Genomic DNA, 14940 nt, shown 5'->3' with positions numbered 1-14940 from the left:
CCATTAAGTATTTCAAACGTCAATTTAAGTGCATTTCTTATCATACAGGATTATTTCTTAACAACTCGGAGCATCAACGAACAGAAGTGTCAGCAGCTACATGTTAACATATTATATCTTTTATGGTTTCCAAATTAGATTTTTATGGCGAGGGTAAAAAGGATGAACAGAGGAAAAGCAATTTGAATGATTTTTAAATCTGCAGGCTTAAATAAATATGCAGGTATACAGAATGCAAAGTCAATTTTAATAGTGATCTTATTTAGCTAATTTCTTTGACAACTCTCCCAAGTGGTTGGACTAACCCTACAGCTAAACGATGATGGGAAATGGCAGGTGTGTGGCACGGATAGCTACACGAGACAAGTATTGGGATGTGGAGATGGACAGCGAATGAAGTTAAAAGATAGGACCTGACAGACGGGAAGAAATGAGATGGAAGGAGAGAAAGAAAAGGGGGAAGTGGGATAAAAAAAAAAATAATAATAAAATACTTAATAAAAAAAAAAAAAATTAAATCTGGAGACAAGTTTTCCCTGAATCGAATTGTTTGTTGTTAGAATCTACACCTAGTAGTATTACAAAGGATACTCCTGTGGCACTGATGTGATCTCCCGGCTGTGTCAGCCTCGTGGTTTCCCCGCGACAGTACAGAGTCATACTACGCGGAATGTTGCCCACCGGTACCTGGTCACTCTGAAACATAAAAAACAACACACTTAGAAATTTTGAAATATTAAACAATAAATTTAATCCAGTTTTAATTTAGTAACAATTTAAATATGTTGAAATATATCTCTATTAGTTTGTAAAACTTCTCTAGGGAATTCTTCAATCAAATTTCGGAATGTTCCAATAAAAAGTCTCGGAGAAAGATTTGAAGAGAAAAATGCACAGACAACAGATGCTGGATAAAACGGTATCAGAAATGTCATGGCAGCACAATAAACACACTAGTTACTCAACACTAACCCATTCTCTACTGGTTTCCCCATTATAAAAAGTGTTTGTTCTGTTTAACAATACCACTAGAGCACATTGATTTATTAATCATCGACTATTGAATGTCAGCCATAGAGAGGAAACCTGTTACATTTTTCCATTAAAAAAAGAAAGAAAGAAGTGTTTTATTTAATGACGCACTCAACACATTTTATTTACGGTTATATGGCGTCAGACATATGGTTAAGGACCACACAGATTTTGAGAGGAAACCCGCTGTCGCCACTACATGGGCTACTCTTCCGATTAGTAGCAAGGGATCTTTTATATGCACCATCCCACAGACAGAATAGCACATATCACAGCCTTTGATATACCAGTCGTGGTGCACTGGTTGTGACCAGAAATAGCCCAATGAGCCTACCAACGGGGATCGATCCCAGAATGACCACTTTACCACTGGGCTACATCCCGACCCCTCCCATGACAGGAATATCAAATATTGTGGTATGAGCTTCTTTGCCTTTGAGACGGTACCTATAAAAGATCACTTGCTGCTACTGGTAAAATGGAGCAGTTTCCCCCTAACACTATATGAAAATAAAAATAATAAAGCAAAGAGCTCTAGTGGTGTATAAACAAAACAGTCTTGTGATACCGCGTGGGAATGAAATCCTCCCCCCACCCTTTCAAGTCCATCTAGGTCGATTGATGCTGGAACCCATCGTGCCTCTACCATTAATTTTATTAAATGCCAATGAAACTTTCTTCAACCATTGAATTTGGATTGAAAAAAAATAAAGTGATTCTGTTAAAACGTAAATATCATAATTTTACACTTCTGACCCCAATACTGGTTTTCAGACTGTACTGCGAGACTACTGAATACTAACATGTTCCTGTATTGTGAGACAACTGAATACTAACATGTTCCTGTATCTTGACCTCCTGGAACTTGACGAACTTGGAGCCTCGTGTCTGTAAGTAGAGCCGACCGCCCGACCGGTTTATCGTGCATTCCTGACTTGGACACATGATCAGAGGCATGAAGGATGGGGAGGAAATCTGAAACAGAAGATAAACACGTAAACCACGAGCTGTTGAAATCTCAGTCAATCTTAGCGATGTTGTTGACGAACAGAAGATAAATACGTTAACCACGAAATGTTGAAATGCCAGTAAATCTCAATGTTTCACAATATACAGAGTTTTTACAAATGAAAAAAAGATACATTTCCTGGCAAGAAAATAAATAAATTCCCCAGGACAAGAAATGTTCAATGAAACAATATTTTATAACAAATCGCTGTCTGAATTTAGACAGGTTATGGACAACAAAAGAAAAGATGCGAAAAAAAGAAGAAATTTTTTTGGCCTAAATATCCAGGACATTCCAGGCCTGGATTTTAAGATGTTCAAGATACACTAAACATAAACAAATTAAGATTTTATTTTTAATATATATAAATCATCTTTCCACGAAATGTTGACTTATTTTAACAATATAAATAATATACGATAATAAAGCACATCCATACCAAACACCCCAAAATATTGGTACATAAATGGATCAAGAATCAAGATCATCATACTGTAATTGCAACGTTAATTACAAATTGCTTTTAACATTTTTAATGGGGGTTGGGCGAGTGAGAGAATATTTAATCACTTCAAAACTGCTTTTGCAAATCCCCAATAATTGTATGATTTATGATAGATCTATCATGATTATAATTATTTTGATGCTAGCAAAGTTTCTAATAATAATTATGGATGTACTTTAAAAAGTAAAAAAGTGAATTTGAATGATGGTTAATAGAATCTGTATTATTATGTGATGTTGGAAAAAAAGAAAGAAAATGCACAATACCAAACAAAAATCATCCGCAAACTGTGAATCGGCGAAGCCTTTCTCACATAAGTTTGTCGTTTATTTTTTTCTTGTTCCCACCCAAATGAACATAAAAGAAATAACAAACAATACTTATAATTATATTTGAATGATACTTGCTAATAATAACATTAAAAGTTCATATTTTATTTTGAATTAATTTTTATTGTGAAACTATAAAGCTCAGTAAGACAAAGTATCAATAGTGATGCCATCAGGTATGACGTTCCCGGACATTATTTTTACATTCACCGCGAAAAGAACAAACTCACTTTGCAAGGGTGGGATCAATGGGATGACGTTAAATTGTAATAAACGTAACGAAATTTTTATTATTTTGAAACAACACAACAGATTATTACCGGTTGGTAGGTTTCATTTCCACAGACATCACATGTATACGTAGCAACCACCAGCATTGGTTTCACCTCTGTCGCCCTGGTAACAATGCCTTTCACACAGACCAAATGGCCAATGCTCTCTGCTTTCACTTCGCGTATTGAAACATGCTTTTGTTGACTCAGAGATTTGAAGTAGATTCACTGAAGTAGATTTCACTGTAAAATATGTCATCTTGGTCAATATATGCACCGAGAATAAAATAATACATACACTGTAAATAATAAAATAATACAATTTAGAGAAATCGAAGTATGATATTAGCAACACAACTCTTTAGCGAGGTCAGCATACAAGAGCTGGCAACAGACGACATACATAAGTGTACAAGACGGGGGGGCTGCCCCTCCTAATGCTGGAGAAAAACCTCAAATTCGGGCTAAATTGATACAAGATATTGGACAAAATGTGCTAACCTGAGACCTTTTCACCATGTATTTTCATCATTCTACCATCAAAATTAGTTGAAATCCATGTAAAAATGCATAAAGATTCGTTTCCATCCCTATATAGCTGTTTGGTAGTGATGCTAACATGAATAAATGTAGTTATCCAGATACAAGCTTCTTTTCATTCGGGCAAAAGCCCTACAATATGCCCACGACAACCCAGAATATGTGCTATATTTTCACACAGTCAGACTGGCAGCTTCAGCCTGTTCAAGCCGTATTTTAATTTTTGTAAAGTTTGTTTTATTTAACGTAGAATGATTTTTTTAACTTAACAGGAAAGATATAGAGGAAACCCCGCTGTCAATCTACTCTTTTTACGACAAGAAGATCTTTTATTTGCGTCCCACAGGCAGGATAGCACAAACCATGGCTTTTGTTGAACCAGTTATGGATCACTGGTCGGTGCAAGTGGCTTATAGACCCATTGAGCCTTGCGGAAACTCAGGGTTTGGATATCTAACAATATGACTGGGATGAACCCAGTACCTAATAGACATGCATACTGTTAATAAACTACTGAAAACTAGTAACAGACCCAGACGTCAAAATACACCGAACATGGCGACTTTGCCACACTCAACAGACCCAGCTTTGCTGTGTTCTGGGCTTTAATTTGTAGGATCAGTTAAAAGAATACTTTTGATATATTTTAACATTAAGTAACTTAAAGACATCTTAAATTCAGCAGCAGATTGCAGTAATGTGCAGCACTGTTGAGTTCAGTTAAGCACCGACAAAACAATCGCATCAAACATTTTCGCAGTTTGTTCTACGTCTCTTTAAATTTAGCTCATAAAATTTTAGAGTTTTGTATAATATTATTAAATTCTCTTAAATGCTCTCTATCATTTCTTAATTTAAAGTATTTAATTTAATTTTAATAATTTAGATCAATCAGTAACAATTATTTAATAAATTGTGGTATGATACAGAACAGATCTGACATGATCGTTGAAGTAACTCACAAGCGTCTCATCAAATCTGAGGGGTATTTGTTCCGGGAGTCGCGGGTAGCCTCGGCACCCTCCGGGTGGTTCCGCTGTTCCATCAGGAGGCGGTGTTCAATATAAACATCGAGAGAGTCCTTGTTCACTGTCTGAAATACACAAACGTTTTTATCAGACCACAACAACAATTTGCAGGCCTCTGAGAATCAGAGCTACATCTGGCACTCGCCAAATTCGCCAACTGTTGAATTTTATTTTGATTTGGCAAAATAATTTTATGGAATAATTGTTATTTTGATACAAATTAACTGGGTTTTTGCAATTCTTGTAACCCATTTCCTTTCTACATAACCCACTATCACCTATGTTGTAAATTTAATGTGTGAACAAAAAATAGGTTATGTAAAATTAACTGGGTTTTTAACTGGGTTTTTGCAATTCTTGTAACCCAATTCCTTTCTACATAACCCACTATCACCTATGTTGTAAATTTAATGTGTGAAAAAAAAATAGGTTAAGTAAAATTATATTTGCCCTATTTCAGAGGCTTGATGTGGCGCATTTAGTTTAACAATCTGTAACATTTTGGCAATTAATGGCTATATACCATGTATGACACTGTAATTTTTAGATATATCATAGTACGAACACGTTTGTTCAAAGTGTGTCAAAGTGCATGATATATAGTCAGGGCTAGTTGTGGTTTAGCAGATAAATTCGTCAAATTATCTATAAAACTTTTTTTTTAAACCCAAAAACCTAGTTATTTTCTAAAAAAATATCAATAATTACATGAAATTATTTCGCCAAATTAAAAAAACCATTTGCCAATTATTTCTACAATTCGCAATTGGTGATTGCCACAGCTAGCCGATAAGTGTCCAGTTTGAAAACAATTCAAATCCAGATCCAGATAGTAGAGGGCAAGTACAGTCGGTTTCACTTTAACTACATATAAAATAAATTCTGGCAGAAAGCCTGGGAGCCAAATGACACGTTGACCTTGGGAGGTAACGAAAAATAGATCTGAATAGCAAAAATTAACTGTTATTAGCCGGAATGAAGTGTGAACTTGTGCATGCACTAGAAGATTGAAAGAAATTCAACTTGACGTATCGTGAACCATTTTAAAATGTAAAAGCTTTCCAACTGATCTTTCAAATTTTCTTATCTCCTAAGTTCAAGGCCATAACTAATAAAAAAATTGTTAATCGCCATGGAAGTCAACCTTGATCTGCAATGGTAGAGTACTTAACCTTCTGACTACTGCAGGCAAGATATCTCGCCCGACGTCACGTCAGTCGATATACTGTACACTGTATACAGTGCATTCCCCAATTCATATTTCCCGCCGTTTTGCACACGACACTCACCGGAAACGGAAATATAATTAAAAAAAAACGATTTTTTTTCAAAATTGTGGTTTTTGTTTTGATTTTTTCAATTGAAAATACCTTGAAATTTGGAGTTCAAAAAGTGGTTTTCGGCAAGTATTTTCGCTTGACAACAATGGCGGCACGTCGCGGTAATTTTCAGGGATCGATAGCTGATTGTAACAGCTAATTTGATAATAAATTTGATCGTTTTACCAACAACGAAAATTACCAAATATTGCAATATGAATCGTAGTTCGGGTTTAAAAAAAAATTCTGGTCAAAAAAACACTTATCGGGAATAATGGACATAAATACTGGACAGCTGGCCACAAATGCCCGTAAGTAAACGCAACTTTTTCGATTTTTTTGCCTAATTTTAATCACCATTAGCCGATCTAAAATACTAAAAATTACAAAAAAAGACATGAAAATAATACTTACCGATTCATATATGAACTTTATTTCATGTATTTATGAAACATTTAAGTGAATATATGTGAGTAAAAATTATAAACGTGTACCCACTCAACAAGGTTTTTGTTAAAAATTAATCCAGTAGTCTAAAGGTTAAGAAGGCTAAATATACAATTTTTTTAGCTCAATATCTTGATGCACTGTGCAAAAAAAAAACCCGGAAAACTACAAGTGTGACAGACAGATAAAGATGAAACAATAGCCCAGTAGATGAGTAACTAAGCCTAAGAAGATCATCTCACCTCGTTGACTTTGTATTCAGGCAACAAGTCCTGAACGGAATCTGCAAACAGCTTGGTGTATCTGCGTGTATTTTCAACAATGGCTTCCTCCAGCTCGGGGTCGTATTCCGACACATGGTCGAGGTCGATGGTCAAGCCCACTTGTTCCCGGTGCGCCAGTTTCATCTGTGTAAGTACAAATGAAAAATTTCCATTCCGAAACACTCTGAACAAGCATTCTAAGAGTATTTTTAAAGGAATGCTTAAGCAAGGCTTTTGGACTGGTATATTCAACGATATATAATGCACATTATTGCTTAATATCAACAAGTATATTATTTTATCATATAATATCTTACATTTTCAGTGCAATCAAAGTATGTGATATTTTTCAGATCACATACTTTAAGAATTTGATAACTTTGCAAATTAGATGTAAATTAGTCGAGGTCTCGGCACTAATTTAAGCATACGTACTTGGGTGACACTCCATGATTGACGTATGCATTCATAGTCATCAAATAAAAACATTTCAATGACAATTTGACACTGAAAGCTGTCCAGCGTTCAGAAAAACAACAACGTTAGGCATAACTTTATTTTGATGTAAGGACATCCAAAATGACGTCATTCGAGTTTGACGTCATTTCCATTCAAAAATATACCACGCCACATATTCTTACGTCATTTGAATATCTAGTAATGGCGGATTGGAATTAAAGTTGCGTATACAGTTTACAAAAACATGTTGTATTAAGCTTGAGCTTATATGATAAAGAGATTATTACCTTCGTGTATTTCGGTATCGTCAATATCATATATTAGGAATAAAAATAATGTATTATGCTCGCACAATACAATTTTTATTCCTAATATATGATATTGACGATACCGAAATACACGAAGGTAATAACCTCTATTTATTATATACATAGCAATAAAATATATAGATCTACGGAAACCATTTGAGTGATATCCGGTGAAAAGTCATATTTCCACTGTATTTTAGCGACCATATTTACGTATATCGTATTTACTTAGATATCGTATTTTCTTTTTTGTAAAAGTGCATGATTAAATTATCTCCCTTTGTCTCGGTTTTTTCTTATTTAAATTTGATGATTAACAATGCATCTGATCATATTTGAAAAAAAAAAAAGTAATTTAAACAACTGCATGGCTGTTAACAAAAGTAAAATGTTGTGACTGAAATTTCAAGGTACAGGTCATTGCCCTGGTTGGGGGTTTAGATGGCGGATGTCAGTGCCATGATTATATCACCATTCAAAATGGTAGTGTTTTACATGACAATTGTAGTCCACTTTAAACATGTATTTCTCCCAACCCAAACCCTGTTTTTTTTGTTTTTTTTATTGGACAAAAACATTAATTTGATGGGTCCTGCAGTGAACCTATATTAATAAAAATAGTCCTATTAGGCTGACATTTGCTGGGGTGTTCTTTCACAAGCTACGAACATTCTTTTTTAAAGTTTGCATTATTACTTGATATTATTTATTTAGGCTTGACCGCCAGCTAATGGACGGCAAATCAAATATTCAAATACATTTACATCGGGTCGCAGTAGTCTTATTGCAAATTCATTATGGTAGTTAAAAATTGGGGTAAAAGCCAATGTCTGATACTGCATTACGCTAACGTTGAATAGTCCTCTGTTGATCTTTGTGTCCATTTAACAATACGTAACGCAACATCTTGCAGTTTTAATACCCCTCTCGCTTGTGTAACGTTTTGTGACCATGTCATATTTTACTTTGGGGTCTTTAGTAATACATATATGTTAAAATAAAACGGCAATGACTGGTTGCATACTTTATTAATCAACATTACATTGCACAATAACCCCCCTCCCCCAATTACGTTTTGTCACACATCCCATAATTCCTACTCTCCTTAGTGCACGTCGAGTAGTTCTCGATTGACCCCATTATTCAATCGTAAATAATAAATAATAAAGAAGTAACATTTTTAAAAAGTTAATTTTTCACCGGATCAATTTTATTAAGTCTCAATATCTATAATACGCAATCTAATAATCTCCCAGCAGAACTATTACATTGTAACGTATTCAAACTCGCACATGCTGTTTGTCACATGGTGTGACATCGGGTACGGCCATTACTTCAAATGGAGTGAGTAGCACATTTAAATTAGGGGGGTTTTTTCACTTAATTTACTACTGTAGTAACGTTGTTTTTTGGGGTGTTTTTTTTTTTTTGGGGGGGGGGGGGGGTAATTACAAAAATCGTACCAAACATGATTTTAATTTTTTTTTAAATAATAATAAAATATCTGAAAACAAAAGTACGAAACATATGTACACACCTTTTTACAAAATAAGATCGTCAGCAAATGGTAGTGCAGGATAATACTTTTACTTTATACGTCTGTAAATAGCGGATTGGACGTGTTGCGATAGATCCCAAATATGTGTTAACGCAAATGGATGGATTAAAACAAAAAGTTATATTCTTCTACCAAAAATATATTATATCAGACAATGTAGGCATTATTACTAAAAACTACGATACAACAGACTGTATCAAAACAGGATACACCTAATTTGCATATCCAGGTCAGAGTTGTTCGTCATGTGTTCATAATCGATCGGAAAACCAAAACGAAACTTTTTTGATGTCATTTTAAAAAACAAAATACAATTAGCTAAATTTGTAAACATTTTTATGAGTTCAAATGTCCACGATAAGAGCAACTTTGGAAATCTTTATTGGGAAACTGTTGGGTTGAAGGGTCTAATTGGAGAAAAGTTTGATATTGGATTGGGAATTTACGTTAGGGGAATGGGGCTGGTGAACGGCCCCAAAATATATAGTAGTTTATACCCTGGGATGGGTCCCTAAAGGGGGACAGTGGGGCAAAGAAAACGTCCGAAGCGATCGGGTTGACATTACGGAAACCGAAAACGGTCGAAGTGATTCTCATTTAAAAAAAAAAAAAAAAAAAAATTACTGAAAAAATAATTTCCACAATTTCTCCGACGACGGAAATCCGTCTCACGACAGACAGTTAACAGCCATGCAACTGTATCTATAAAAAAAAGGGATACAAAGTGCAATTACGATAAAATATCTAAAACTAATTGAATACGAAGCTAAATAATGATGACACAATGTAGTGTCACTGAGTGTAAGTGTAAGAATTTAACAGTGTTTGATTGGATATGTTTTTGTGGGAGTTTTTGGAGGATCGCTTTGTCTGGTATGTTTGCACAGCAGTATTATTATTATATAAATGTTAATAAAGATAATTTTTATTTAAATTTCTTTTAAAAAGTCTATGGTGAAGTAAATTTTCTGGAAAAGTTCCACAGGAAGAAATATGTCATGGCGTTACATGTTTTCAATAGGATAAGTGAAAAATATTACCAAAAAGCGAAAGATATTGTCAAAAATTAGAAAAGATGTATATAATAAATAAACTATTTCATGGTGTTTTGTCCAAATATGATTTTTATGTCAACAAGTGTTGTGTGAAAACCATATTTTCACTCATTGCTTCGCAATATGGTTTTCACACATCACTCGTTGACATAAAAATTGTATTCTAAAAAAAACCATGAAATAGCCTCAATATAATTAATTAATAAAACGGTTAAATGTGACGGCTATTATATATAACGGGCATAGCCATTTTTTTCCATTCCAGAGAATACGCCCTTTGGTGAGCTGGTGGTTACGTAATATTATGACTTAACATGTAACGTCAGGAATCAGTCTTAGAACTAGAGAAACGAATCTACCTGGTTTTTGCGGGATGATTAAAATACGCATGCATAGCAATGTTCTGTAATAATATACATCCCAGTAAGGCAGCAATAAAAAAATACACACCAGCTGACTTCCATAAACAAAATTCTTTTCTTTGCCATCGCCATCGATGTAGAACTCCTTTAAAAACGTTGTTACTTTCTCTAAAAACAAAACAAAAAAGAATTAATAATCAGTATAATTTTATAATCGTTAGGAAATATACACACAAGTGTATGTACTGTAATTAACATGTATTAAAAACAATCATTTTGAGAGTACTGCTAAAGCAATACAGGTCTACAAACAGGTAAAAAAAACATGTCTATTAGTTATCGTCCGACTTGATCTCAGGACTTCTAGAATGTTTATCAAATCCACTAGCCATGGGATCAGTGATTTAAAAAAGGTGCTAGCCACGATTAAAAATTCACTAGCCCTACTTTACTGTAAGTTAATATAATTTTACTAAATAATAGTAATAATCAAATATGTCACCTAAAAATGGAGATAGAGTTTAATAACACTAACTTTGGGGGTTGGGGGTCAGTGCAGGATATTCATATTTACAAAATAGACTTAACTGCAACATTTGACCCAAAACATTACACTAGCCATCGGGCATGGCAATAGTAGTTATTTACTAGCCCAACATTGAATATCACTAGCCATGGGAGTGGGATACTATAATCTAGAAGCCCTGTAAAGTCTACATGATAATAAAACTTGTAAAGTTACTTGAGTGACTGGGCAATCAGGTTATTTTTTAGTGCCCGAGTGGTAATTCTTCTTCTTGGCTTTGTGGAAAGTTGTCAACTTTTCTTCTTTTTTTTCACTGGGTAATGCTTGAGTGACTGGGCAATCAGTAGGAATGGGGGGGGAGGGGGGAGGGGGGCCCAGCCCCCCCCCAAATAATTTTGGCTGTTTTTTTCATAACCTTTACCTCTCGACTGAATGTAAAAGTTGTAGTGAGACCAACGGACCAAGATTAATGACGAGTTACAGTAACGGGCAAATAACCTTTAAAATGCCCCCCCCCAATAATTTGCGCCTTCGAAGGCCCTTGTCAATTGTCCCCCCCCCCCCCCCCAATAATGTCAACCATGCTATGGGCCCGTTTCGGCCACAATGCATGTTCGGCCCCACAACCATAGTCACTTTGGCCCCGGTCAAATCTTGGTTTGCGTTTGATTAAATGAAACGATTTAATCAATGTGTATTTTGTTGTTTACTTTAGATATTGTTAATTTATGTCCAATGCTTTTTGCTATTAATTAAGTGTAAAAAGACTGTACAGATGTACGCAAAAAAATCATATTAGCAGGCAATTTTACTACATTAGAAATTAAAAAGAAATCTTTCTTTGGTATGTCTTAAACGTATATATCCTAAACATTATTTTATTTTTCATAACATTATATTTATCTTATTACTGACATTAAACATAACTTAACCCACATTTAATTTGGCCATTATTGGATAATGAATATAGAGGCCATTTAGCATGTTAACGGGTAATCATTTGTTTTTAAAAGGTAACAGTTGTTAGAATAAAAATCGTAATAGGCCCCATTGTCAAATGGGATCAAAGCATTTTAAAGAGTTGTTCTTCATAAATACATACATTTAACAATTAAAGACAATATTTTAAATATTATATATGGGGCCGAAACGGTTTGGGGTCAAAATGACTAGTGATTAATATGTGAAAAAGTTTTTAAAAAATTATCAGGGACTCAAAAATGATTGATGTAAGGGTACTGTAAATCATGAAGTTAATGCGAGCAAGTAATTAATGCAAAAAAACACATCGACGCAATAATAACTTGACGCATTTTGTTTAGTCTCATTCCCAATACAAAAAATGTATTTAACGACAAACATAGCATTGCTGTTGTATTGGAGTGGGAAATTTTACTACCCTTTGGGTGGCAAGGATTGCACAATATATAGATTGGTCTCCGATGGTTAGAGGGACTTTCCAGACAGTTTGTCCTCTGGACGTTTCGTCCACCCATCTCGGACAATTCGTCCACCCATCTCGGACAATTCGTCCACTCGATTACAACATTTAGACCAATAAATCTAAAATGTTATTTCTTAGCCATTAAAATGGTCAATTGTTTTCGTTTTGCGGTACACTACTAGTATATGAAACAAACCAAATTTTAATGGCACTATCAACTTGTTATTGTCCGTCTGTGTCCATTATAGTACTTTATTGATATGTTGTTATTCAAATTGCTCTTCAATTACACCTATAATTCTGACAAACTATTAAAAAAACAAAGCTAGTATGTCAAAAATACCATAACGTGACGTGCAAGGATTGACTTGACTTAATGTGCCCTGTGCACTACCTGCCACTATTTAGTTAATTTTGCTTGTTCCAGTTTTACATGTTTCTTTTTTGGGGGTACCAGATGTTTCGCCCCCACGTGCATAACCAGTTCACCACCATAAAGATACCATGTCAATGTGAATGTGTGGTCTGGACCCATCTGTGTGTGTCGAGCTTCCTCTAGTGCAACCATACCTTATTTTAAAACAATTTCCCATGTGCATTCATAGACGCGCAGTTCGGCAATTGTCAAACTTTGATGCAAGTATGATTTACATTTTCAAATCACGCAGAATTTTACTTTCGTAATCCGGAATAAACAGAATTATTATGAATGTCATCAATGTTTAATTGTCAGTCAGGTGTGCCATGTCGCAGGTTCTTCATACCTGAATGGTAAACAGCCTTTTTCGGGTGTAGTCAAAGAGCACCTGTCGTATTGAAACCGAAACCCATGGTCGGTCCCACGATAAGGAGATGGTACACATCCTAGCTGGTAATTTAAATCTACTAATATACTGCTGGCACAAGTTATTTCTGCGGACAAATACAACAAACTACAATGTCAGCAGTCACCAAAAACGTTCTGTGATTTTAACCCAACAGAAGGACGACTACAGCCTGCTATTTACACCACGGATAGGCGATGACAACTCATAACAATGCTTAGGAATGATGAACGACTGGACCAGCCAATCATGTTAAGAAAAGAAACATACACAATATTATTGAATATACTAACTGTTTAAAAGTATCAAATAATTGGGAGTTGGGGGCGAATCAACTTGGGGCGAGCAGGTCAAACTAGGGGCGAACTGTCTTGGGGTTGAAATGTCACGGATTCCTTTTTTTTCAGAGGATGGGGGGAGCATGGTAAACTATTTTTTTTAAATCCATAATCATATGCATGATATGGATTACCAAAGAATGCCAGACAACTCGGCCTGGAGGACAACTCGGCCCACGTCGAGACAACTCGGCCCACGTCGAGACAACTCGGCACAGGGACAATCTTGTCTATTGTTGGACAAGTGTTGTTTTTTAAATTAAAGTATTCTCACCGAAATAAAAGAATGTGTTTTTGTTAGTATTGCATTAGTCCCCCCTTAACCTAAACGTCCCGAAACGAAGTGTCATGTCAGATTGATAAATTGCTGATCCATTTATCTTTGAAGATAGTTTCCGCTGTTCGAATAATTTGTTTTTGTTCTACTTTCGGTGACCTAAACATTGGAGATGATCGTTATTATAACTATTTATGTATATGTGTTCTGTTGGTTTTTTGCGTACATATGTGTGTATGGGAATACGGACATTTGGCCCCCAGTCCAAAAATGGATAGGTGGACATTTGCCCCCCAGTCGAAATGGTGGCTAGGACATTTGCCCCCCAGTAGAAATGCTGGCTAGGACATTTGCCCCCCAGTCGAAATGATGGTTGGACATTTGCCCCCCAGTATAAAAATTGGTTTAATTAAAAACTTAAATTACTAACCCTAACCCATGTGCTTTCTAATGTGCTTTTTCAACATGTGCTCAAAATGAAAATAAAGTTGTTCACAATATTTAGTAGATATCAACTAGGGGGGCAAATGTCCTAGCCAACATTTCTACTGGGGGGCAAATGTCCTAGCCAACATTTCGACGTGGGCCGAGTTGTCTGGGCCGAGTTGTGTGGTCCCCATACCAAATCATACGGCACACCCGCCAAAACTTGTTTTGATATTGTCCACAACAGGCTGGACTTTTGGAAGATTTTATTTTTAACCTAATTCTACTGTATTTCGAAAAAACACTATATTCTTGGAATAATAATGTACTGAAAGCGTGCCGTCCTAATTTTTTTAAACAAAAATTTAACAACAAAGAATCAGAAGCACGCGACACAGAAACGGGATTAGAAAGGAAAAATCACCAAAAATCATTAATCTTTTAAGGGAAATTCTACATTTTCTGGTAATCTGCAATTAATTAATTAGTATTCTTAACAAAACAAACAAACCCTTTTCAGCAATATAATCTCGAGGAGGCATTGTTGTGATGAATTTTATTTATAACAAATTCTCAATCTTTGCAAAACGGCGGGAAATGTCGACCACGTGACAGGAAA

At 35.2% G+C, this 14940-nt stretch overlaps 1 protein-coding gene across 1 annotated transcript in view; it reads right to left on the bottom strand.

Moving 5' to 3' along the window:
• LOC121375090 (DNA replication licensing factor mcm7-like) overlaps positions 1 to 14940 on the bottom strand; it is a 33954-nt gene extending 19014 nt beyond the window's left edge. The window contains 8 exon segments of the mRNA XM_041502326.1: positions 592 to 696; positions 1870 to 2007; positions 3196 to 3375; position 4259; positions 4650 to 4780; positions 6724 to 6888; positions 10575 to 10654; positions 14833 to 14940. Of these exon segments, the coding sequence (XP_041358260.1) occupies positions 592 to 696; positions 1870 to 2007; positions 3196 to 3375; position 4259; positions 4650 to 4780; positions 6724 to 6888; positions 10575 to 10654; positions 14833 to 14863 (831 nt within the window). The 5' untranslated portion in view covers positions 14864 to 14940.

Source organism: Gigantopelta aegis, chromosome 1 (assembly GCF_016097555.1).
Source record: "Gigantopelta aegis isolate Gae_Host chromosome 1, Gae_host_genome, whole genome shotgun sequence".
Classification (NCBI taxonomy): domain Eukaryota; kingdom Metazoa; phylum Mollusca; class Gastropoda; order Neomphalida; family Peltospiridae; genus Gigantopelta; species Gigantopelta aegis.
The sequence above is the reverse complement of the archived record's forward strand: the minus strand, read 5'-3'. Positions and strand labels throughout refer to the sequence as shown.